Below are 24,902 nucleotides of genomic sequence, written 5' to 3'. Positions count from 1 at the left end.
AATTTCATGACCACCGAGGTGAGGGCCACCGGTCGGTAGTCATTCATACATGCTGGAGAAAGATTTTAAAGTTAACTCCCGCTATGTCAACGTTACATGCCAAGCATTAACAATATAAACTAAAGTAACTAAAATAGCATGGCCTTTGTTAGAACCAGTTAATAAGGTTGTAGCCTATAGTGTAATGTATTACCTAGTGTTGCATGATATCACCAAATCACAGCTTATCTAGCATACAAATAAGTTTGAGAAAGTTACTACTTTGCAAATAAACGGTGGCTCCATATGGACAATGCAGCTACATCCTTATACATTAGTTACAACACTCGTAAAACGCCTGCAGTGTCAAATGCATTGATTTCCTCTCGCGTTAGAGGAGTGACGAGCGGCCACAGAGTAAAGCTGCGTTACGTTGATGCGCGTTACTTTTGCAACTTTGCAGATGGATGGTGCGCGGAGTGCGCGTTGGCTCGCGGAGAGGGCGCGGAGCAGCCGAGGCGGCGCTTGACAGGAGGGATCGGCTCGCTCACTCGCTGCTCCGCACTCGAGCACTGCGCCCACTTCGCCCGGCTGCCGCCGCCTCCATTGGAAGTTAACGGCCACTCTGAAGGCAGGATTTCCAGACCGCGACGATCCCGTTATTTACAACTGAGTGGCGACAGAAACGGGAAACGACGATCCACGACAAACAGTAAGAGGTCCGGACTCGACGTGATGGAAGTTTCTGTGGAGCCCATGAACGGCTCGCTGCAGACGAACCGCGGGGTTTCATTGCACACTGTTGTTTCTGGGCTGTTGTCAACAATTTGCGCATTTTGTAATGGAAGGCTTTCCGCTCCGTGCACGGGCAGCGAACAGTCGTGTGTTATGACAGATAAATACACTCAGCCGAACAACAGACAGCATTACAGACATAATGCATGTTAGTGCACATCTGCCTTTACAAAACAACAACTCGTAGCTCCCTTTGCAGCGCGTCATGACTGTTAATGTCAGGCTGCTTCAATTACACGCGGGGAACCCTCCTCTCATTCTATTTAGAGAATAGAGAAAAATGTCTCAGATTAGATATTAGTGGTGGTATCTGAAGCAGTTGGGTTGTCTGAAGATACTTTGGTGCAAAGGACTGCATATAAGTTTGATTTAAACAGATGCTAGAGCCTGATGTGATACTGCATTGAGCGCTGAGGTCTCTCGTGTTATTGCCCCATGTTTGATAGGATCTTATCTCTGAGAGTATGCGTGTTGCAGGATATGGTGCTATTTCATCCGGGACAGTGAAACCCCGGCCCACATCTTAGAGGGTTCTCACTGTTTTCTTGTCACTGTGGGAAACCTAAATCCTCCACAGCGTGACGTAGATGCTGGTGGGTACTGTCCCTGCTGTGTGGTCATTGTTTACTCAAAGCTCTTTCAGCCATGATGCTAGACGGTCAAACAAAACACACAGGATCATCTCAATACTTTATTCCCAGGTGACACTTTCCTGGTGGAGCTGTGTTTAGTCTGAGCAGTTAGTTCAAAGCAGGGAGTCTCAGTGGCATCCATCTGTTTCAGGCACAGATGGTCAATACTGTGCTCTGGACATTTGTCCCATTGTTAATAATAATAATAATAATAATGGTGGTTGCGTTTCAGGTAGAATTTTGTTTTAAAGTGACATTTAACGTTTAGTTTTCAGTTGTGTAAATATCTGGCGAACCAGACGATCCCTGATATGTGCACGCAGTGCAGAAATGCAGCATGCACTCTCTCAAGTCTGGGCAGGTTTGATAATTTAGTTTCTCTGAACGCAGCGTGGGGTTTGACAAGGCTGCCTCCACACACAAAAAGCGATTATATAACTCACATTCAAGTCTGAACTAAGAGTGATGTGCAGTCCCCACTTCTGATCCAGAGAGTGAGCAAAGCCTCGCCTACATTTCCCAAGAATCTGTGATTCATTCTGTGGTTATAGTCTTTTGTTATTTTCCCTGTTGAGGTTTTTGTCAGACTTTCAACCCATGTCGACTGTGTTCAAGTTCTCTAGTGTTTTTACTCAATTTATCCCGGTGTAGTTTCAATTCTTCAAATATTTCCATAGAGTAGCAGTAGACAAACACCCTTGTTATGCTCTTATTTAGAATACTTATTACTTTACATCATTTAAAAAAGAATTATATGAACTATATATCTGCTTGGGTGCTTTCAGTCGAGTCAACAACACATTTTCCAGTACGCAATACAACAATATTTAATATGTCAAACGTGAAGATATCAAACAACTAGGGGAAGTCCTGGTTACTGGCTGTAGCTCTCGAGATACATACATGTGTAGAAGTGGCTTTTTTTAATGATAGTTCCACTAAGGAAGTCAATTAGAACTGCTCGTTTGAAACTTCTGGCTGGGCCTGCAAAGTGACCCCTTGAGCAAACAGACCATTTATAGTCGTACGAGAGTATTCCCGTGTTCATGCGATGAGTCACAGTAGCATCTGCATGCAGAATGCAATTTAGAGTGTGGCCTCTGGTTTTGAAGGCCAAACGAGGCGCACGGCGAGGGAGGAGGAGAAGCTGCGGGGGGAAGACCCACAGTGATCCTGACTGGGCTCCCCTCCTTCCCAGAGTTGGCTGCCTCCCTATCGGCCTCGTTCTACCTGTTAGTCATCCGTGGCAGTGCTCTGACGGAGAGCAGCTGATGGAGGGAAACACTTTCCATAGCAACCGAGCGTGTCGGTCCTCCCACTTCTGTTAACCTGGTGAAATCTAGATGCACCTGTGTGAAGATAAGTGTTGTTTCAGGGGTTGTCATAAACACCCAACATTAGAGCTAGACTTCGCTCTCTGTTCATGGAACCTACGCAGTGTTTTCCAACCACAGAATGACAGTCAATGGCTTGCACCCTGCAAGTGTTGCAAAACAGCAGATTTCCTTAACATAAGGCGTGGGCTTTATGACAGCTTGCACAAATATTAGCCTGCACTGAAAAAGGTCGTCCCCATGTGTACCTTGACATGATTCTTGCGCAGAGAGTGCTTTATGTTTGTTGACAGTTTTACATGAAAACATTAAGGGATCATAGGGCGGCTTTAGCTCAGTGGGGTGAGAGGGCCGTCCTGCAACCCCAAGGTTGTAGGTTCTATCCCCGCTCTCCCCATTAGTTGCAAGTCGAAGTGTCCTTGAGCAAGGCACTGAACCCCCAGTTGCTTCCCGGGCGCATCACTGCAGCCCACTGCTCCTTAATAACTAAGGATGGGTTAAATGCAGAGAACTAATTTCCCCTTGGGGATTAATAAAAGTGTATATTAATTTATTTATTATTTATAATTAAACGCCTGCATATGTGAAGGAAAATGCCAACTTTCACTGTGTGATTGTTTTATATAGCAGTTGCTTTGGTCTATTTTCAGTCGAGACGTCAGAAGTGAAAGCGAGTGTCAGGCTCTAAACAGACGGTTTCAGAGGTTTATGTGGGAGTGGAAGTTGCACACACAAGCTGTTGCTACTTGAAGAACCATTTTAACATTTAAATAGTTCTTCACTGCTTTGAAATAGTGACCCGACATAAAGTCAGGAGTGTAGCTCAGAACATGTGCTGCACAATTTATTACGTACTGATTATATGGAGTGACATTTTGTTTAAACTAAATAGTACATCTGTCTTCTCAGCAGAGTGAATCAAAGTGAATCACACTGAACGATGTCTATGAGACGCCTGTTTGCTCACGGTTAAATCTGTCTCGTGTCTAAACAAAAGAGTCTCTACCTCATAAATGTTTCTATAAAGTAACAAACTGATCTCTCATTAGGCATTTGACATTTAAGTTAAGTCCAACAATGTAACCGTGGTCTGTCTTGAGTCTTAACCAGCCTCAGACATTCCTCAAACCAGCTAAAATATTCATACTTGTTCCAGTGCACTATTCATCTCTAAGTGCAGGAAAGGCTTCTTCCTGTGCTCTATGTTCTGACTGGTCCTGATTTCCACTCTGCATTGTGCATGCAAATCATTATCTAATCAGGAAGTGAGGAATCAGATTACTCGGGATAGGCTTCATATTTTGTTGAACCAGACAATAATGATGATGACACTCAGTTGGTGAGGAGACATAATAGGCATGACGCTGGTCACGACATCACGCTTCTCTGAAAAGCATAACAACAGGGAAGAACAAACATCAACCAGGAGTTCTCAAAAAACAAGTATGTTTTATAACTATTTCTATCTCGTTTATATGACGGTGTTTGAGGACGGCGCCACGTGCATATTTTTAGAATAAAGACTTTCAGGCTGTAATCAGGTGATCGGTACCAGATGGATTTTCATGATTCTTTCATGTGTCACTTTACTGTTGATGCAGACCCTGCCCACTGGATCGGCTGCATAAACAGAACTGCTAGGCAACGCCGCTGACCTTTTGAGTGAATTAAGTGAGGACAGTGTGAACCTTCCAGAGTCCAAAGACCGCAAATGGATACAATCACATGTGAGGAGTGGGTGTTATTTGAGGTTTTTTTCTTTTCCTTCTCATTGCTCTATTTGTCCTTTAAGTACTCAGATTGTCCGTTGAGTGCAGGCAGCCATCACTGATACCTGCGCCGGCTGCACTTTAATGTGTGATAACACCTGCGGACAACAGTGTGAACAAGACATTTACAGTGAGGTCCTATTCATCGTGCTGGACTGAAAACCACCACACAGTCTTGTATACGTTTTGTGTCGTCGAAAGAATGGTCTTTGATATGCCAGCTTTACAGTGGCGTATATGCACATTTAACTCAGCCATGTTTAGTACATTTATGTTTAATTGTTTTGAGTGTTTCACATTCTGAATGCGTTTCCTACAATGATCCAGTCGCTCGTTGCCATTAATATCCATCTCAGTATTAAAATGAGTTTGCAGAATATTCCGACTTTCAGAATGTGTGCCCTCCAACAAAGTAATGTAAAAACTGAAGTTATTGTTTTAACAACCGTACCCTTATTGCAATATGCAGCGATAGATAACTATGATGTCTCGTGCAGAGTGTGTGAACTCTGAGTTAACACCTAGCTAAACCGACGTTCAAGGAAGACAGAGTCGTAGTACTTTTCTTTCCATTTACTTTACTTTTTCCTCCTTTAACGTGCATTGTGGTAAAAACTGAAAACAAAGACAATACAAACACTTAGGCTACATTCACAAACAGAGTGATAACATAAATTGCCATTGTCAAAGCACTCACGACATTGCCTCTTTGGTGCTTCTCGGTGAAGCATGCTGTCCTCTGCTGCTGCTAAAACCGGCCACTATTTAACTAGTGGAACCGGAAGTGGTCAAACCGGAAGTAGTTTAACCGGAAACAAACACATTATATTTATATTAATTATCTTTGGAAATTAATACAAGATCTAAACAAAATAGAAAAGGCCTTAAGGCAACACACTCCCTGCCTGACCTATATGAGGTCACTACAAAGTTGCAGTGTGGAGAAACATTTGACTCTTGATCAGTCCTTGGGTAGAAGTAGAACAGTCTGTGATTGGTCTAAGAAAGGTTTTTACACTGCCTTGATCAGTTGTCTTCACTTCAACCTTTCTTACATGTCCATCCTTTCCGGCGAACGTGTCAATAATCCTTGCCATAGGCCAGCAATTGCGGGCATTCTGTTTGTCCCCGAGCAGAACTAGATCTCCCACTTGCAGGTTTCTCCGTGGCAATGTCCACTTCTGTCTGTGTTGCAAGGTTGGTAAGTATTCCCGGCTCCAACGTGTCCAAAACTGGTTGGCAAGAGCTTGGACTTGTCTCCACTGCTTTGTGTACAGGTCCATGTCTGTGAAGTCTCCAGGTGGAGGTGGAATGCCTATCTTTTGTGTAAGGAGCATTGATGGTGAGAGTATGAAGGGTTCCTCAGGATCTGTAGACACGAGAACAAGTGGTCGTGCGTTAATGATGGCTGTGACCTCTGCCATTAGTGTGCAAAGCACTTTGTGTGTCAGCCGAAGGTTTTGCTGAAGAAACATTGAATTGAGGATTCTTCTGGCAACGCCAATCATGCGTTCCCAAGAACCTCCCATATGAGAAGCATGTGGTGGGTTGAATACCCAGCTGCACCCTTGCTTGCTGACGTACCTCTGCACCTCTTTGTCCATCTTAAGCTCTTTGCACGCACCAATAGAATTGGTACCGCAATCAGATTGGAGCTGTTTTGCAGGTCCTCTTAATGCAAAGAACCTCCGAAGAGTGTTTATGCAACTGGATGTGTCCAACGACTCGATTATCTCAACATGTACAGCCCTTGAACTCATACAGCTAAACATGATGGCCCATCGCTTACTCTCTGCCTGTCCTCCTCTCGTGCGTCTGGTTATGACAGACCAAGGTGCAAAAACATCTAAGCCCACATATGTAAAAGGAGGACATATTTTGAGACGTTCAGGTGGCAGGTCGGCCATTCGTTGCTCTTCCAGTTTTCCCCGCAGCTTGCGACAGATTATGCATTTGTGAAGTACTTAATTGATAAACCTTTTCCCTCCCAAGATCCACAGTCTTGCCACCCTGATCGCTCCTTCTGTCAGGTGACGTCCCTGATGTTTCACATGCTGATGGTGATGTCGAGTCAAGAGTAGAGACATGGTTATCTTTGGGCAGAATTATTGGGTTCTTTTCTGCAGTTGCGAGGTTGGAGTGCTTTAAGTCTGCCTCCAACGCAGATGAGATTGTCCTCCAAAGTTGGACTGAGTTTCAGCAACAAACTGTTTTTGGACACCGTTTCCTTGACAGAGCTGTCAAGTCTTTTGCAAAAGACTTCCTTTGTGCTGCTTGAAGGATAACATTCCTTGCTTGGGCCATTTCCTCTGGAGTACGAAGTAAGTTGCATGTGTGCCAGCCTTTGCATTTGCTGGTTTGGTTTGAGTGTTGGAAGGATCTTGCTATGTGAACCAGGAATGCTACTCCACTTACTAGAGGCAAAGTGGAGAAGCGTTGGAAGCGGTCAGAGGTTAGACTTGGTTCTTCCAGACAAGTGGCACAGGTTTGTATTTGTGATCGGATTTCTGAGTCTCTTTCAGGTTCGATTAGCTCAAACATCTCACTTGTTTGCATTTCCTCTGTAGATGACTGGAGCAGGAAGGAGGGTCCAGTGAACCAACAGGTTTGTACAAGGCGGTTTGCTAATAAGGATCTTGAGGCGTGGTCGGCAGGGTTTTCCTCTGTATGTACATAGTGCCATTGCGCGGGCCTTGAGGACTGACGAATGCATTGAACTCTATTGTGGACGTAGGCATAGAATCGCTTTGACTCATTACCGATATAGCCGAGCACTACCTTGCTGTCCGTATAGAAATTGGTGGCATCCAACTCTAAATCTAGCTCATCTTTGATGAGATCTGCCATCTCTACTGCCAAGACTGCAGCACACAGCTCGAGCCTTGGGATTGTAGGCTCAGACTGGGGAGCCAACTTTGCTTTCGACATAACAAATCCTACTTCAGCTTGACCATTTTCTGGGACTACTTTCAGGTACGCCACAGCACCGATGGCCTTGGTAGATGCGTCCGAGAACATACACAATTCTCTGTACACTGCTTTACTGGGTGAGGTCACTGTGTATGAACGAGGAACATGAAGCTGTTTTAGGTCCTGGAGGGAGTCTCTCCAGGAATCCCATCTGCTTCGTGTGTCTTCTGGGAGAGGCGCGTCCCAGTCGGATATTTCTGAAGTATGTTCCCGGAGAAGGGCTCTTCCCTGGATCGTGACAGGTGCCAATAGATCCAGGGGATCAAAAATACTGTTAACAGTGGAGAGAACTCCACGTCTGGTAAATGGTTTGACTGTAGTCGATGCAGCGTAGGTGAATGTGTCCGTCCCCATCTCCCAGAGCAAACCCAGGCTCCGTTGTGTGGGTGTTGTTTCTCCGCTCAGATCAAGGTCCTTGACTACTAAGGCACAATCTTTGGGCGGGAAGGCCTCTATAACTGCCTGACAGTTTGATGCAAACTTGTGTAAGCGGAGGTTTGATTCAGCGAGTGATGCCTGCGTTCGTTGCAGCAAATCAATCGCCTCCACTTCGGTTGGTAGGGAAACCAAGCCATCGTCGACATAAAAGTTCCTTTCCACAAACATAACAGTGTCAGCTCCATGCTCCTTGGCCCCTTCTCTGATAGCTTTTCGCAAACTGTAGATAGCCACAGCGGGAGACGGTGAGTTGCCTAACGCGTGAACCTTCATGCGGTACTCGACAACTTCCTTATTAATGTCATTGTCCTTGTGCCACAAAAAACGAAGAAAGTTGCGGCGGTCTTCATGCACGACGAAACAATGAAACATTTGCTGGATGTCCGCAATAATTGCAACCTTCTCTTTCCGGAAGCGTAGCAAGACACCAAGGAGGGAGTTGTTGAGATCGGGACCAGTAAGCAGCACGCCATTGAGGGAAACGCCAAAGTACTGGGCGCTGGAGTCGAAGACCACCCTGATCCGATTGGGTTTTTGTGGGTGGTACACCCCAAACGTTGGGAGATACCAGCATTCCTCATCTTTTCTCAGTGGTGGTGCTAGCTCGGCATGTCCATTTGCAAAGATTTGCTCCATGAATGCCACATATTGCTCCTGCATCGCAGGTTTCCTTTTCAAGGTTTGTTGTAGGGATGCGAACCGGTTGATTACCTGCACCCTGTTGTTCGGCAGAACCTGCCTTTGTATTTTAAATGGCAGTGGGGCGACCCAACTGTTAGTGTCGTCTCTGTAGACGTTTGTGTCCATTATCTTTAAGAAGATGAGGTCTTCTATTGAAGGAGACAGTTTGTTGTCATGTTCAGTTCGATAGAACACTGTCTCACCTAGCATCCTCTTTGTTGTCTTGTCAGGCTGGTTAACGTTTTGCTGTGGTTCCTTGACATGCATGAAGTTTGTGCAGGGTTGAAGAATTGAATAATGGCCATTGTCCAACACATTGGTTTTGAACGTGTTGACTGTCGGCTTATGTACGTTACCCAGACACACCTCTCCTATAACTACCCATCCCAGGTCCAGTCGTTGAGCAAAGGGGGCGTTATGTGGTCCGTTGACTTGTTGCCGGACCTTGTGTGCTTGAAGGACATCTCTTCCGAGTAGCAGGAGTATTTGTGCCTCTGGATCTAATTTCGGGATGTGTTTGGCAATGTGATGGAGATGAGGCTGGTGTAAAACAGCGCTTGGTGTCGGAATCTCAGACCGATTGTTCGGTACTTCCTGACACTCCCTGAGAGGTGGGAGAGAGATGAGAACCTCTCCATCCAGCGACTCAATCTGGAATCCTTCTGCCTTCTTGCCAAATATTTCTACGGTGCCAGAGCAAGTTCTGAGGTGGTACGAGAATAGCTTGCTCTCCACACTAAAAAGCTTTCACAGCCATGTCCTTGGAACCCTTTGGATATATTTTTACGAGGCAGATCTTTGCACATGAGCGGCTCCACTGACCTGGACCACAAACTTCCGTGCAGTTTGTTCTAACATCAGCCGTGTCAGCAGGATCATCCTCCTCCCCGCCGTGCTCTTGTGATAGTGGAGAGGCTTTGAGATACGGGAAAGTTTGAGGGGATGGACCAGGATGCATGGCTGCATCATGATAGCTAGCATCTGGATTCAAGGCCGGCCACTCGACAGAGACTGCCCTCCTTGCTGTCTCTGAGCAGCTTCACACTGCTAGAGCAGCCTCTCTCTCCTCTGTCCTTATCCTTCTAGACCTTTCTGCAGCATTTGACACCGTGAACCACCAGATCCTGATCTCTTCTCTTCAGGACCTGGGGATCTCAGGCACTGCACTCGCTCTTTTCTCTTCCTACCTTAACGACCTCACTTACCGGGTAACGTGGAGAGGATCTGTGTCTGATCCTTGTCCTCTCACTACTGGGGTTCCTCAAGGCTCTGTCCTGGGTCCCCTCCTCTTCTCTCTGTACACAAATTCTCTCGGCTCTGTCATTCGTTCGCATGGCTTCTCCTACCATAGCTATGCTGACGACACCCAACTGATCTTAAACACAGGTGGTGGCGCGAATCTCTGCCTGTCTAACTGACATCTCTCAGTGGATGTCTGCTCACCATCTTAAAATCAACCCTGACAAGACCGAGCTACTATTCCTTCCAGGGAAAGGCTCCCCCACCCACGACCTGACTATCACCTTCAACAGCTCTGTGTTGGCCCCTACCCTGACTGCCAGGAACCTCGGGGTGACACTCGACAGTCAACTCTCGCCAACATCACTGACAGACAGCGTTCCTGTAGGTACATGCTGCACAACATCAGGAGAATCGTCCTCTTCTTACTCAGAGGTTCTGATCCAGGCTCTGGTCATTTCACGCCTTGACTACTGCAACTCCTCCTGGCTGGTCTACCTGCTAAGGCCATCCGACCTCTGCAGCTCATCCAGAATGCAGCAGCTCGACTGGTCTTCAGCCTCCGAAGTTCACCCACACCACCTCCACTGGTTACGGTGGCTGCTCGCATCCTTCAAAACACTGGTCCTGGCGCACGTGCTCTAGACGGATCGGGCCCGTCTACATCCGGGATATGGTCACACACCCCGGCACGTTTCGCTCCGCTCGGCAACAGCCAATCGACGCTAATCACTAAATCCAGACTGTTTGCTGTCCTGGCTCCTCAGTGGTGGAGCAGGCTCCCCACTGACATCAGGACAGCAGAAAGTCTCTACATCTTCCGTCGGAGACTGAAAACACACCTTTTCCGACTATATCTGGATTAAAACACAGATTAGCACTTCAGTGGCACTTAAATAGCACTTACTTATGGTACTTTTGTAGTTTGACTATGTTGAGGAAATGTTACTTCCTGTATTCTTGTTGTTCTTAGTTTGTACTCTAGGTTGAAATGCACTATTGTAAGTCGCTTTGGATAAAAGCGTCTGCTAAATGACATGTAATGTAATGTAATGATAGGAACTTCCGCATTCCGAACACTTTATGGAGGACTTGCAGTCCTTGGCAAGGTGCAAGACAGAGGAGCAGCACTTAAAACATAGTCCCTTCTCCATAAGGAAAGCCTTCCTGTCATTGAGTTTTTTCCTGAATGTTCTGCATTTGTTCAGTGGATGAGGCATGTTGTGTAATGGACAGTTATTGTTAAGGTCATCATGTGTCGAAGAAAGGTCCGTTTTGTTGACCGAGATGGATTTGTTAGTGTTGAAATTCTTTGTTATCAATTTATCTGGCTTTGATGGCTGTATGAGGCTACTTTGATACATGAAGCTAGGGTCGTTGCGCTTCTTCGCCTCCTGGCACACAAAGTTGCAAAAATAATCAAATGGAGGGAACCGCCCATGGTTTTCTTCTTTGTACCGTGACCCACTCGACATCCACTTCTCCTGAAGTCCAAATGGAAGCTTGTCCACGATTGGTCCAACTCCACGTGATGTGTCCAGATACGACAGGCCAGTGAGGTAACCATCTTCCTTAGCGCCTTGGATTTCCATGAGCAGATCTCCAAGTTCACGTAGTTTGGAGTGATCCCTCGCTGTAATCCTGGGGACTGCATCCAACCGCTGAAACAGAGACCTCAATTATTTCAGGAGCGGCATAGCACTCACGCAGTCTCTCCCATGCCTTGCGTAAAGCCAGATGGGGGTTGCTTACGTACACAGAGCGTATGCGCTTCACCCGTTCACCAGATTCACTCCCCAGCCATTTAGTCATGAGGTCTAATTCTTGTGTTGCTGTGAGGTGAACTTTGGCAATGGCATTGTCTAATGAAGAGCACCATGCGCGATAATTTTCAGGCTTATCATCAAAGTGGTACAGTCCTGAATGGACAAGGTCTCGTCGTGCTAAATACTGTGCCAAAGGTTCTGCCAGAGGTGGCGTGCTTGTGGCAAGAATCTGTTGTGGAACATATGACTGTGCATCGACGTTCGCACCGGGTTCGCTTCTTTTGACTTCAGGCCTAAGTTGGTTTGTGATGCAGTGTCTCTTGTAATTGGATCCCATGTTACATAGCTGGTACGTGACTCTGCATGGAATGAGGAAGCAGGTGAGCGCGGAGCTGAAGGACAAAGATTCTGAAGATGGTTTTGTGATTGAACATATTCACTCGTACGTTCAACTTTCACACTCCCTGCTTCAGATCGGCCATCTTCAACTTGCATTCTTTCGGCATCTTCCAGCACTTTAGCTTCCATCATGGTAGCATCAGCTTCTCGTTGTAGTGCCAGAACCTCTAACTCTGTCTATTCTTACGGCCTCCAACTGAATTTGAGCTTCTCTTGTCATTCTTTCTGCTTCCCTAGCAGCTTTGTCCATCTTCAGCTTAGCCTCTTGAGTAGCATATGATGCTCTAACCTTAGCAGCTTCTGCTTTAGCCCAAACATGAGCCACACTTGCTGAGGATGCCGCAGTCATGCTGCTCCTAGCTCTGGAGAGTGACGATTTGTCGTTGGCAGCCATCTTGTTCACTTCGAAACATCCAATGCTTGTCTTTTTACTATGATGTCTCGTGCAGAGTGTGTGAACTCTGAGCTAACACCTAGCTAAACCGACGTTCAAGGAAGACAGAGTCGTAGTACTTTTCTTTCCATTTACTTTACTTTTTCCTCCTTTAACGTGCATTGTGGTAAAAACTGAAAACAAAGACAATACAAACACTTAAGCTACATTCACAAACAGAGTGATAACATAAATTGCCATTGTCAAAGCACTCACGACATTGCCTCTTTGGTGCTTCTCGGTGAAGCATGCTGTCCTCTGCTGCTGCTCAACCCGAAGTGCTAAAACCGGCCACTATTTAACTAGTGGAACCGGAAGTGGTCAAACCGGAAGTGGCCAAACCGGAAACAAACACATTATATTTATATTAATTATCTTTGGAAATTAATACAAGATCTAAACAAAATAGAAAAGGCCTTAAGGAAACACAATAACAGAGCAGTTACATCAGTTATGCTTTGGCAAAATCACTGCTGTGGTCCTTTAAGCAAGACAATGTAACTTTTGCAATGATCGTAATGTTTACTGGGAAAATGCTAAGGTGTAAAAACTATAGGTGTTATAAGTCATTAAATTAATTCAGTTATGACCATTATATACATCTTAAGTTGGCTAACATTAGCCACCAGAAGCTACTGATCATACCAGACCAAAAAAACAAAACCTGGTATTATTGAATAGAGCATGGATGCATTGTATTGCTTATCAACATTGTTGTTTGTCAATGGGAGCATGTGTTATTTTATCTATACAAATATTACATGGCTTTGCTTTAACAGAAATGTGAGCTATTAAATACCAATAAAAGCATGTGTGCTATTGCTTGAGGCTTATTAGGATAGACCTGCCTGGAAAGATCACATTTTCTCTCCAACAAAATTCCTTTATATACTTAATAAGCACTATATGAATTCAAAGTATTATTATTATTATCAACAGCTGTAAGGGTTACAGGTACTTGAACCCAAAAGCACGACTCGGAAACAGGAATGCAAGAGGAGGATCTTTACTTGTCAATTCAGGCAGGGTCAAAACCAGGTGGTCCATCCAATAGGGCAACAAATCCAAAAGGGGCAGGCAAAGAATCGGAGGTCAGAACAGGCAGGTCAGGAGTAATATTTTGAGTCTACTGGAGAGTTTGTCAGTGACACACATGACAATCTGGCCGAGGACACGTGGAAGTGAGGGAGCTAAATAGTAAGGGACTAATGAGGGGATGGGCTGCAGGTGAGAAGTGCGTGAGGACCAGGTGAGGATGACAGGATCTGGAATGACAGGAGAGTTAATTAAGCATCCAGGATGAATATAACTATGAAGGTGGAGAAGTCATGACAACTGCATTTTGCAACATTTTACCGGCATGCATCTACAGCCGCAATGTTATTCAGGACGGCATCTTTCTCCCCTCCATTAGCGTGTTGCTCCTCTTTCTTAAATGATTCATGATTATACATTTGTCTCTGTGTTTCCTGTCATTAGTGAATTTCTTTCCATTATGCTTTAACTGCATGTCTTCTGAACGTTTTCATAACGAAACCTCCAAATGTTCATCCAGACGTAATGCTCGCGAATTGTTGTGATTACAAGTTCTTTTTCTGTGTTAGTTTCAGATTTCATGCTCGCTCTCAGCTGTGTTTGACATTTAAGTCTCTTCCGTTTGTGTGGAGGGGAGCTCCCTTGACAAACCAGTTAATTTTACCTCAATATGTTTTTTTGGTTTATTGCCACATTTTAAACACCATTGTAGTGCTTTGAGCTGAACTAAACCAAATATATCTGGTATTTTATCAATTAAATATGGGCCAGTGAGTATATGGAAAGATAATTTAGGTGCAGAGAATCCCGAGTGTTTAAGTACCATGTGTACTGTTATCCTGACTTAATTTCTTCCAGACTTTTGGCCCAGTTTTTAGTGGCTAGTCACATGTTACGGGTGGTGAGAGATTTAAAATAAAGACACACAATTGTTAATTCTTGGCAGAGAAGGTGCATTTCAGAGCAAATAAATGTATCCAACACACACATCAACGACGGACTGTGGGTTTATAAACACAGACCAACGTGATATATAATGGTGGTTAGGCATGAAAACCTATTAGAAATATAATTATTATATTTTTATTATAATTATAAGAGAGAAAAGATATTTCTACATATGTACAGTGTTGATTCTCTGGTTGCTGTCTTCTTTCTGCTTCACTCTGAGTGTAATCATGGATTCTACAGAGTGAGTTGGGAGATGCTATCTTTTGCTTAAAGCCATGCTTTTATGTTCTACAAAGAGGCCGGCTACTATGCACCCACCTTCTCTTTTCTATCCGTCTATGTCTCACTGTTTCTCTCGCTTGTGCACAGGCAGGCAGTTAGTGCAGAAGCAGAACCATGTCCACCCCCACAAACCCAGAGGTAAAGGAACTGAACCCTGTCGACTTTATCCAGCTACAGCAGTACATTGAATGTGAGTACAGAGAGGCGGGTGAGCGGGCTGCATTTTCAGTGCTTAACGCCCCCCAACCCCCCACCCTTCACTTCCACTTCCACCCACACTCATACACTCGCTCATATCTAGAAGAGGTTGCAGTCTGACACATGTTTTGCACACAAAAAAACATTCACATTTTTTGTTTTTTCCCTGATCAATCTGGATTCTCTTTGTACTCATGCTGGATGCGTACATGCTATTTCAGAAATGTGGCATAAAAAATGGTAACACACAGTCGAGTAATATGTGAAGAATCTACTTTTGAGAGCTACCCTTTCACAAGTACATGTGCATCCCTGAGTGACCTGTGTGCCTTTGCTTCCAGACTGCAGCTTGAGGGTGAAAGACGTACTGAGGGAATTTGATGCAGATGGCCGTCTGGCCCGGCACAGACATGGAGAGGTGAGGGGACAGGATGCCGTGTCCTGCTGTTCACCATCAGGTCCAAAGCTTACTCACAGGATGAACTCAACTGAATTTGATCTCTCAGCGGAGCAGTTCAATAAGACATGAGCATTTAGATTTATGTATGTTCGACAGTTACCGAGTTTCTTGTGCTAATTAATTAGATTCAAACCAATCAATCACATTGACTAAGCGGTCCAAGGTAAATATCTTCAGCGCAATCGAGCGAGGTTGCAAATGTAAATTACCTTCTTAGTTTTGCCCACGCAGCAAAGCTGTGCCGCACAGTGTGCTGACTGCTCTGGGGCAGTGTAAGCTCAAATGTGATTGAAGATCTTTCCTATACTGTAGTGTCACACTGCCAACTAATTTGTGTAGGAAGCAAATGCAGTAAATTCAGACGGATAATCCGGCTACAGACAGTTTTATTTGATCATTGGGAGGAAATGTACTTTACCACATAAATACTGCCATAAACTACTGGTTAATAGCTTTGAAAACACACTGAATAAAAGCACTATTTGTACATTTTGGCGTGTGTCTGAATTGAATTGAATTGTGTTATTTAGGAGGCTGATTCCGTAGTCTTACTTTCATTTGACCATTTTCCCTTTTCTTTTTGTTATCTGGCTGCCTTGCGGTTTATTACTGCACAGGTATCAACCAGGGAAATTATATAATGTCAACAAGAATTGGGTTTAGTCCTGCAGCATATTATCAAACTAGATGTCAAATACTAGGCTAAACAGATACAATGACATCTTGATTCAAGGGCTTCGTTTTTTGTCACACCAACTTTGAAACACATTTTGAGCTTTTGAAAGCCTTTTCACCCCCAATGACATGAATATCAAGCTCAAAACAAAACTGTATTTTTCCTTGAGAAAACAACAAAGATTTTCACATAGTGAATGTCATCTTCCCATATTTTCAGAAGAGGTGAATTTGAAAAATTTAGAAGTTAACACACACAGACACACACATACACATACACATACACAGACGGTTAAAACATTTAATTTTACATTTCACAAAAGCACAGTAAAACAATTGTGTCTCACCGATTATTTTTTCTCTGCAGTGCATCGATGAAGAAGGCTTCCGTCTGTTCCTGAAGACTTATTTGGAAGTGGAGGACTTCCCTGTGGATCTCTGCCAGCGACTCTTTTGCTCATTCCAAAACTCTGAACCCACCCAGGAAGACAGTGCCAGTGAGATTATACACCATGTATTAACACAGCTCACTGCCTCCATGCTACTTTGCAGCATGTCCATATCAATTTACGCCACGGCCTATTTGGCATAAATCCATTTCTCACCACAAGTGTGTGAAGTGTTGTCTGCGCAGATATGGTTCACAGCCATCCCTCTGCCTCTCCTCTGTGTCTCCTGTAGAGGAGGTCTTTCTGAAGGATGTTTCATGTTACTTCTCTCTGCTGGAGGACGGCCAGCCTCGGGATAAGCTTGAGTGTGAGTGCTTTGTTTCTTCTCTGCCCAGAGATAATTTGAGTGATGGTTTGGTCCTGCACGTCCACTTACATTTCCCCTCTCTCTTTAGTTGCTTTCAAGCTCTATGACCGAGACGGGAACGGAGTCCTCGACAGCTCTGTGAGTTGTTGTGAGTCTTTTCGGTGGGATTGTCAAGATCACGTTAGAGATTTTGGTTTAATCATGGAAATACTGTATCATACCAGCCATAATACTAAAACAAGAATCTTGTTTATATCTACAGGAAGTGGATAGGATTATTGCTCAGATGATGCATGCTGCAGAATACCTCGGATGGGATGTGTCCGAGCTGAGGCCGGTGAGTCTCAGAACGCTCTACTCTGAAATTCAAGCGTCCCTCTGACACATGAGAGCTTCTACGTACTTTCAGCCACGACAATATAGTTAATATACGTATAGTTAGACACATTTGTGTGTACAATATATTGTTTACATCATTGCTTGGAGTATGTGGCAGTATATGAACCTTTAAAAATCCATGAATTCCCACGCATGACCATATGTTTTTTTTTAGTATTAGCGGTTTGTGTGCTGATTGGATAATAACAATCCAATGTCATTTCATCAGGTTCTGAAGGACATGATGACAGCAATTGATGCTGACAGCAGCGGTACAGTGTCTCTGGAGGAGTGGGTGGAGGGAGGCATGAACAACGTTCCCTTGCTGGTCCTGTTGGGTCTTAAGGTACGTGAAACGGTTTCTCTTTTTACTGTTGGCCGTAAATGCTTAGCTCAGTTGTCTTTTATTTTACAGCAGGTTGTAAAACCTACTTTTACTGTTCTTGTGAAACCGTGGCCTTGCCTGCCTCTCCCCTGTCCTTTGCCTCCTCCCGTATATAGACGATGAGGGCCTTTGTGCTGACTCAGTGTTACAGGGTGTGGCAATGCCATCTCATCTCATGCAGGCTCTGCACTATCAGAGAGATTTAGTGTTTTACATTAACTCTGCAGAATCTCTGTTCACATTTAACAAAGTACTTGTATTTAAAAAAGCAATCTTTAGAAACAATACAATATTTGTATAATAGGTGTATTCATAAAATCAGGCATCATAAAACAAGGACCAGTCTGTTTTGTGTTTTGACATTTGTTTAATCTTCTGCCAGGATTTTTTTTGCCACTTATGTTAGCCTGTGTGTCGGCCCGCTCACTGTGGAGGTTTAAAATCATGGATTGGACTCTACCACAGGCTTTGGCCTCTACAACAATGCCAGGGACTTCCCCTCAGGCTATTTCTAGCCACCAATGGACATTTGAAGCCTGGGGTGCATGAATTCAGCCCCTCACAGTTGCAGTGTGGTTTTTTGTGGCCTGCTGGCTATGCGTCATGCAGGGGAAAAAACATTACAGTGTGTAATCCAGATAAAAGCAATGGCCGCCCTTTAAACAGATTGAAAGCTACTTTATAATCTTGTGTTGAGAATCTGAGATTATAGTCAGTGTTGATTTGAATATGGTGTTACACTGTATGTCATTATATACTACATTATCAGCAATCTCATTAGGGCAAAGTTAGCCAAGCGTAGGTATGGAAAACCAATGCAGGCCTTGCCCACAATGTTTTTATGATTGAAGGGTTTGTGTAGTTTGATCCAAAATGAAACAGATATAAGCTTCATCTGTTACATTTATGTTTCTATTCAAATGCAAAAAAGCTTTCCAATCATGATGTTCTTTTTTTCTTTTTGCATTACCGTCTTCAATGATTGCTCATTCAATAACCAGATGACTCAAAAGGACGGGCAGCACCTTTGGAGGATGAAACATTTCAATAAGCCTGTTTACTGCAATGTGTGCCAGAGCATGCTGCTGGGTCTAAGGAAACAAGGACTCTGCTGCACCTGTGAGTACCTGAACTCACCAGAAGAGGGCGACAATTATCAACCTGTCAAAATTGAGAATTGCAAGCCTTAAATGTATAATAATGTACACATCATATGACAGCTGAGATATGTGTTGTGTTGTGCAGGCTGCAAATACACAGTCCACGGGCGCTGTGCGAACAGGAACCCCGCCCCTTGTACCAGGACCTATGTGAAGTCAAAGAAAGAAACCGGGGTATGCTCCTGGCTCCATGACAACATTTACAGCGTCACTCACAGTCTATATTATACGTTATCCTTTGTATGAGTGCTCCTATGTGGACATTAAAACATTCATTTCACATTTCAGGTTCCAGCCCACGACTGGGTGAGTGGGAACTGTGACTCGAGGAAGTGTGAAAAATGCCAGAAGAAGATCAAGAGCTATCAGGGCCTGACGGGCAAGCACTGTGTTTGGTGCCACACGATGGTGAGGACGTATGTCGACGCGTTACTGATATTTAGGAATACATATTTCATTAGCAATGTGGAGGAAATATGCATTTGTGTTATCAGGCACCCACATTCAGTTTGTAAAGGCGTGTTTCCTCCTCTCATAACTCCCCCTAACTTTCCTGTCTCATTACACTGTGAGCAGGAAGTGAAGCAGAAAGGCATCCCTCTTGAAACACTTGCAATACACTTGTCACTTTAAACTGACTTACACTGGTTAAAGTTTCGAAACCTGCCTCTCTGTGCACTTTATCTTATATTTATATTCTTAATTCTCGCAGTGTTGATTGTCGTTGGTTGTTGTTAATGTTATTGTATTTGGTCGCACCACCCGCGATTACAAATTCCTTGTATGTGAAAACATATATGGCAATAAAAGGTTCTGATTCTGATTTATGATTCACAGCGTCATGATGCATGTGTAGACCAGGAGCCAACCGAATGTACCTGTGGACCCCTCAGAGACCATATCCTGCCTCCATGGGCGATATATCCTGTTATGAAGGTACATAATTATCCTCGGACAAAAATGCAATACCAGCACTACCTGTCACAGCCCGGAGCTGTTTCTTGTTTGTAAACCTTCCTCACCTGTGTGGCATGTAGAGTTTGTAGAGATTTTCCATTGCACTCAAAAGGCAGAAAGATCTATTACATCTTCTCTGGTATATTTAATCTTTACCTTGGTTTTCGTCCCTAAAGGAGAGACAAAACAATGTAAAAAATGGCTGCTCTGGATCAACAGATGACAGTGAGCTCAACACTACTCCTGATGGACAAGTGCTTCAGGTATTATTATTATCCTTTTCAATGTTTAATATTTACAATGACATGGTTTAATTTGATTTGGCGGCAACTAGTTAATCAAACATGTGTTTATCATTCAACAGATCAGCCCTGTGCCAAACACCCACCCTCTTCTAGTGTTTGTGAACCCTAAAAGTGGTGGCAAGCAGGGAGAAAGGTGAGTCTAAAAGATCTGTTTATGAAGAAATGAATGTCTAAAACATGCACATTGTTGAACCTGGTTTCCTGTATTTCAGAGTCCTGCATAAATTTCAGTATTTACTGAATCCACGGCAGGTATACAACCTTTGCAATGGTGGACCTGGACCAGGGTGAGTAGTTGGTACAACAGATTCTGAGCAGCTTGAAATGAAATGTAAAATACACTGAGCTAAATATGACATTATGTCTGACCACATTGTCCTGAATACATGCGGATACGTTGTTATAACCCCCATCATCTTTCTTTCAGACTGAGTTTCTTCAGAAATCTGGAGGACTACAGGATCTTGGTGTGCGGGGGAGACGGCACAGTGGGCTGGATTCTAGACGCAATAGGTGAGATTGATGGATCACTCCAACAGTAAGTTCTGTAGAAGGGAGCCGACAGCTGCCACGCCATGAGCTTCTGGATCATTCTGACGCGCTTCCTATTTGCTTCTCCTTTTCCTTTTTTCGCTATCAGACAAAGCCAATCTGCTGGTACGACCACCTGTTGCTGTGCTTCCTCTGGGCACAGGAAATGACCTTGCACGATGTCTGCGATGGGGCGGAGGTGAGAAATGAATGAGAGTCGGAGTGTTTTCTTGTAATAGAATAATGTAACAGCTTGCTGCATGCATGCTCGGTTGCTGTTCATGTGTGCGTCGGTTTGAATGTGATTCATTAAGACGTTCTCCAATTGTGTGTCTGTATTAGTCATGTTGTGTTTTCTTTTTGAAGGATACGACGGAGAGGATCTGAGTCGTATTCTTAAAGACATCGAGGGGAGCTCTGAGGTGCTGATGGACCGCTGGAGTGTGCAGGTCATCCCAGATGAGAATCAGGAGAAGGGCGACCCAGTGCCCTATGAATTCATCAACAACTACTTCTCTATCGGAGTGGTGAGTTTCTCAGGAGTACGTCACACAAGAGGAAGTGTTTACTTTTCAGTTTTGTGTTTGGCCCTTTACTGTGTCGTGTTGTCTTGACAGGATGCCTCTATCGCCCACCGTTTTCACACAATGAGGGAGAAACATCCCCAGAAATTTAACAGCAGGTAGGCAGTCGACAATTTGGTGAAACATTGTTTGAGTTTTTTCAGTTCCAGCAAACCAACAGCAATGTCCCACTCAAAGTAATGTACCACAATACAGTTTTAGGATCATACCTCCAACAGAGGAAGGGTTAGGGTTAGAACAAAATAAATAAAAAGAACACAGGTGGCGACACCAGATGTTTGCTGTAGAAAGCATTGCAACTTCACTCCTCCTCCGTATAAAGAGCTGTGTGGGATAAAAGGAGAAAATGTTCTGTGAAAATGAAATGTCACTTAAATCTGAAGGAGTCTTTTTTTTTTATGACTGCAGAATGAAGAACAAGCTGTGGTATTTTGAATTTGCCACTTCAGAAACCATCTCTGCTTCCTGCAAGAAACTGCACGAAAGTCTAACAATTGAGGTGAGAGCCTTACATCAGGTTTTGCAAGTTTTGTATTTTGTCATTGAAACAAACTCTTCTGTAGTTCCCACAACCAGACAGAGGACTGATGCTGTATTGTCTCTGGCCTGCTGTTGTTTCTTCTTCAGTGCTCTGGTACTCCACTGGACCTCAGTAGCCTGTCTCTAGAAGGCATCGCTGTCCTAAACATTCCCAGCATGCACGGTGGCTCTAACCTATGGGGTGAGACCAAAAAGGGAGACACAAAGGGAATGGCGAGTCAGGAAGAGCCCGAGGTGGTTGTCGACCCAGAAATCCTGAAAGTGACCTCCCAAGGTATTTTGTCTTTATTTAAGACAAAAGGTGCACGTGAGATTTGATCTGATTCATCCGCAGTTTCACTCAATTACTTAAAGCTTTTAAACCTTTGTCGGCTCTTTGTTTTGTTTTCACGACCACAAACCTCCCTTTCATTAACCGGCAACTATTTTAAGCAGAAACTCACTGTACCTGTTCAGCATCAAACAGAGCCGAAGAGAGAGTGAATAAGGAAGTGACTATTGTCAGGTGGACACAAAAATGATGTTGCTCTATGACTGCTGTTTGCTAAAAAGCTTGACTGAACAATGGATGTCAGACTTTGTGCTTTCTGCTTGATCTGCTGCTTCCAAGGGGTCAAAAACATCAATTAATGTCCTTTAACCCTTGTGTTGCCTTCGGGTCATTTTGACCCGATTCAATATTTAACCCTCCTGTCGCCTTCGGGTCAATTTGACCCGATTCAATGTTTAATGTCGGTGTTCTTTCGGGAGTCAACAAACAAACATAAAGTACCTCACACTTAAACTTGGAAAACAATATTAATTCTAATAATTTTCTGGAGATTTTAATAGCTGGGGTCATATTGACCTCAAGGGTAAAATATGTTAGTAAATATAAAGGTAACAGGAGGGTTAAACATTGAATCGGGTCATTTGCACACATCATTCAATGCAGGAAATGACACTGGCTTCCATGGGATTAAAGCATCTGTCTGATGTGTTTTCATGCTGGTCTAGTATGTGAACCTGCTGATTGTTCTTGTTAATTGAGGTCAGCAGAAACCAGCTGTAAACGCAACAAGCTTACATGGCAACTTGTTAGCAGACAGTTATACCTCCAGCACACACAGAGCGTTGACATCCATTTGGAATTTTTTTAGGTTTGATTTTGGTCTCTACAAATTTCCGAGGGAAATCTCTGTCTTTTTAGCTGCTAAGTGCTCCCCTGTGTTCACCGGCTAGTTGCCAACTTTGTCTGTCTTGGAAGGTAGTTTATAGAGCTTCTTTAGAATGAATATGATGACTGATATGTGTTTTGGTCTCAGACTGAGCGGTTGGACTGTGCACTGGATGTTCAGTTTGTCCGTGTGTTCTTGTCAGACCTCGGTGACCGTCGATTAGAAGTGGTCGGCCTTGAAGGAGCCATGGAGATGGGACAGATATACACGGGTCTTAAGAGTGCTGTGAGGCTTGCAAAAACATCGCAGATCACCATCAGGTGAGAAACAGCCTCACAGACATGTTTAGACTTGTCAGGCTTTGATCACCAGCTGAGGATAATCCTCTGGTTCTTTACATAACAATAATTTCATATGCTGGCTTTCCTTTTGGTATTTTAATTACACTTTAGAGTCATTGGTTGTGTTACCTTACGCCCCTCTACTTTATCCTCAGGGTGAAGAAAGCATTACCGATGCAGATAGATGGAGAACCGTGGATGCAGCCTCCCTGCACGGTACTTAACACACAGATATGGTTTCCTCTGAAATGACATCTATTAAACATTAAAGCAAATTTCCATTTTTACAATAAAAATTAGTAGAAATGTTTTGGATTTTATTGTAATTTACTGGACATTTTTCTTTCTTTTCAGATTCACATCACACACAAGAATCAAGCCAGTATGTTGGTGGCTGCACAGGCCAAATCATCTGGTTTTTTCAACTACAAATAAACAGCATGTGCAGCCACGCACACTCGTTTTTTGTAAATAGAGTACTGACACATTTTTTTGGAAAATATTAAATCAGTTATAATGTGTATGTTGTAGAATAAACACACTGTAACAGTCAAAGTTAGAATAACTGCATCTCTGTAACACATAACCGAAGCATGGCAATGTATGAATACAACCGTATGGTAAGAAATGTTTGCATCGTGGCAAAATTATTTTCACCAAATGTATTCTGTGTTTTTTTCCAATACCCGACTCTTTCTACTTCTATCTCAGTGCTTCACAGTTAGTGGAAATGCTGCTCTGTAGGAACTTAAAGTAACATTTAAAATAAAGTGAATATCATGCTAAAGGAAAAATATTTAACTTCATGTGCCTGTTCTCTATGGTTTGGGCCTTGGTAGAAGACTTTACAGAGTTCTATGTGTAGACGTGCACTTTGGACATAATCCACGTACTATTGCTGTTTGTGGCTGTGAGGATGCTGTGAAATACAGATATAATATAATTGTGTCAATTTGAAACCAGAAGCGAAGGTTGAGATTACATTTCATATTTTGACTATCGTCATTTCACTTCTTTTTTTTACATTTCAAAAGATACTTGAAAGTGTTTTTGGGAACAGTATCAAAAGAGGGATGCATGTTGATCTATTGCAGCAGTCAGCCCCCTTAGCTGATCCTGTGTGTGTGTGTGTGTGTGTGTGTGTGTGTGTGTGTGTGTGTGTGTGTGTGTGTGTGTGTGTGTGTGTGCGTGTGCGTGCGTGCGTGTGTGTGTGTGGAAGGAAGGAAGCAGAGAGATGTTCAACTCTTATTTAAATGCGTTGTCATCAATCATATAATATAAATATATCTGAAAGATGTGTATGTAATATGCCTGAAATAACACAATGTGTAGAGATTTTAATAAAAATATCTGGACTTCAGTGTTTGGTAGACGTAGACGTCATAATTTATGTGGTAGGTTATTTCTTTTACCACAAGGGGGCGTTCGATGGCAGCGACGTGATCTGCTCCAATGACTCCAAATTATTGTTTTCTCTGCTTCAAGTCCTTAACTCCTCGTTTCCCAATTGTAATTATTTTACACAAGAGGTCTCCTACACTTTACTAAAAGTATCAGTGTTTGTGTCCATTTAGTTTAAAATGTTCCTTTTGGGTGCAATACATCACAAACATATCTTTCAGGTGAGTAAATGTTCCCAACTAATCACTAAACTAGGGCAATGCTTGCCATTGTTTTGACATAAACATTATCATGATCAATCGTTAAAAAATTATATATACATCAGAAAATCCTCCCATTTGAGATGCTGACACCAGCACATATTTGGTATT

General features: G+C 43.5%; 1 protein-coding gene across 4 annotated transcripts; it reads left to right on the top strand.

Moving 5' to 3' along the window:
* Positions 1 to 490: 490 nt before the first annotated feature.
* Positions 491 to 24,490, top strand: dgkaa (diacylglycerol kinase, alpha a). Of its 4 annotated transcripts, none has more exons than XM_056423506.1 (24): positions 491 to 691; positions 14,791 to 14,893; positions 15,243 to 15,319; positions 16,404 to 16,533; positions 16,718 to 16,792; positions 16,881 to 16,930; positions 17,055 to 17,129; positions 17,400 to 17,516; positions 18,557 to 18,674; positions 18,801 to 18,889; positions 19,004 to 19,123; positions 19,553 to 19,651; positions 19,849 to 19,935; positions 20,037 to 20,110; positions 20,190 to 20,264; positions 20,405 to 20,490; positions 20,618 to 20,707; positions 20,875 to 21,035; positions 21,126 to 21,190; positions 21,501 to 21,591; positions 21,720 to 21,906; positions 22,992 to 23,109; positions 23,286 to 23,346; positions 23,485 to 24,490. In XM_056423506.1, the coding sequence occupies exons 2-24, from the start codon at positions 14,818 to 14,820 to the stop codon at positions 23,563 to 23,565; spliced, it is 2,202 nt and encodes a 733-aa protein (XP_056279481.1). In that variant the 5' UTR covers positions 491 to 691; positions 14,791 to 14,817; the 3' UTR covers positions 23,566 to 24,490. The 4 variants fall into 4 exon arrangements, with proteins under 4 accessions (XP_056279481.1, XP_056279483.1, XP_056279482.1 ...); XM_056423508.1 differs by having other exon boundaries at positions 491 to 698; XM_056423507.1 differs by lacking the exon at positions 491 to 691 and having other exon boundaries at positions 12,458 to 14,893.
* The last annotated feature ends 412 nt before the right edge of the window (positions 24,491 to 24,902 follow it).

Source organism: Pseudoliparis swirei, chromosome 9 (assembly GCF_029220125.1).
Source record: "Pseudoliparis swirei isolate HS2019 ecotype Mariana Trench chromosome 9, NWPU_hadal_v1, whole genome shotgun sequence".
NCBI lineage: Eukaryota > Metazoa > Chordata > Actinopteri > Perciformes > Liparidae > Pseudoliparis > Pseudoliparis swirei.
This window is presented reverse-complemented; position numbering and strand designations above follow the sequence as displayed.

Coding starts and splice junctions, on each gene's coding strand:
- dgkaa (XM_056423506.1), top strand. CDS start 14,818: ATGTCCACCCCCACAAACCCAGAGGTAAAGGAACTGAACCCTGTCGAC. Junction 17,517..18,556: donor TGGTCCTGTTGGGTCTTAAG/GTACGTGAAACG, acceptor TTCAATAACCAG/ATGACTCAAAAGGACGGGCA. Junction 21,592..21,719: donor ACGAAAGTCTAACAATTGAG/GTGAGAGCCTTA, acceptor TTTCTTCTTCAG/TGCTCTGGTACTCCACTGGA.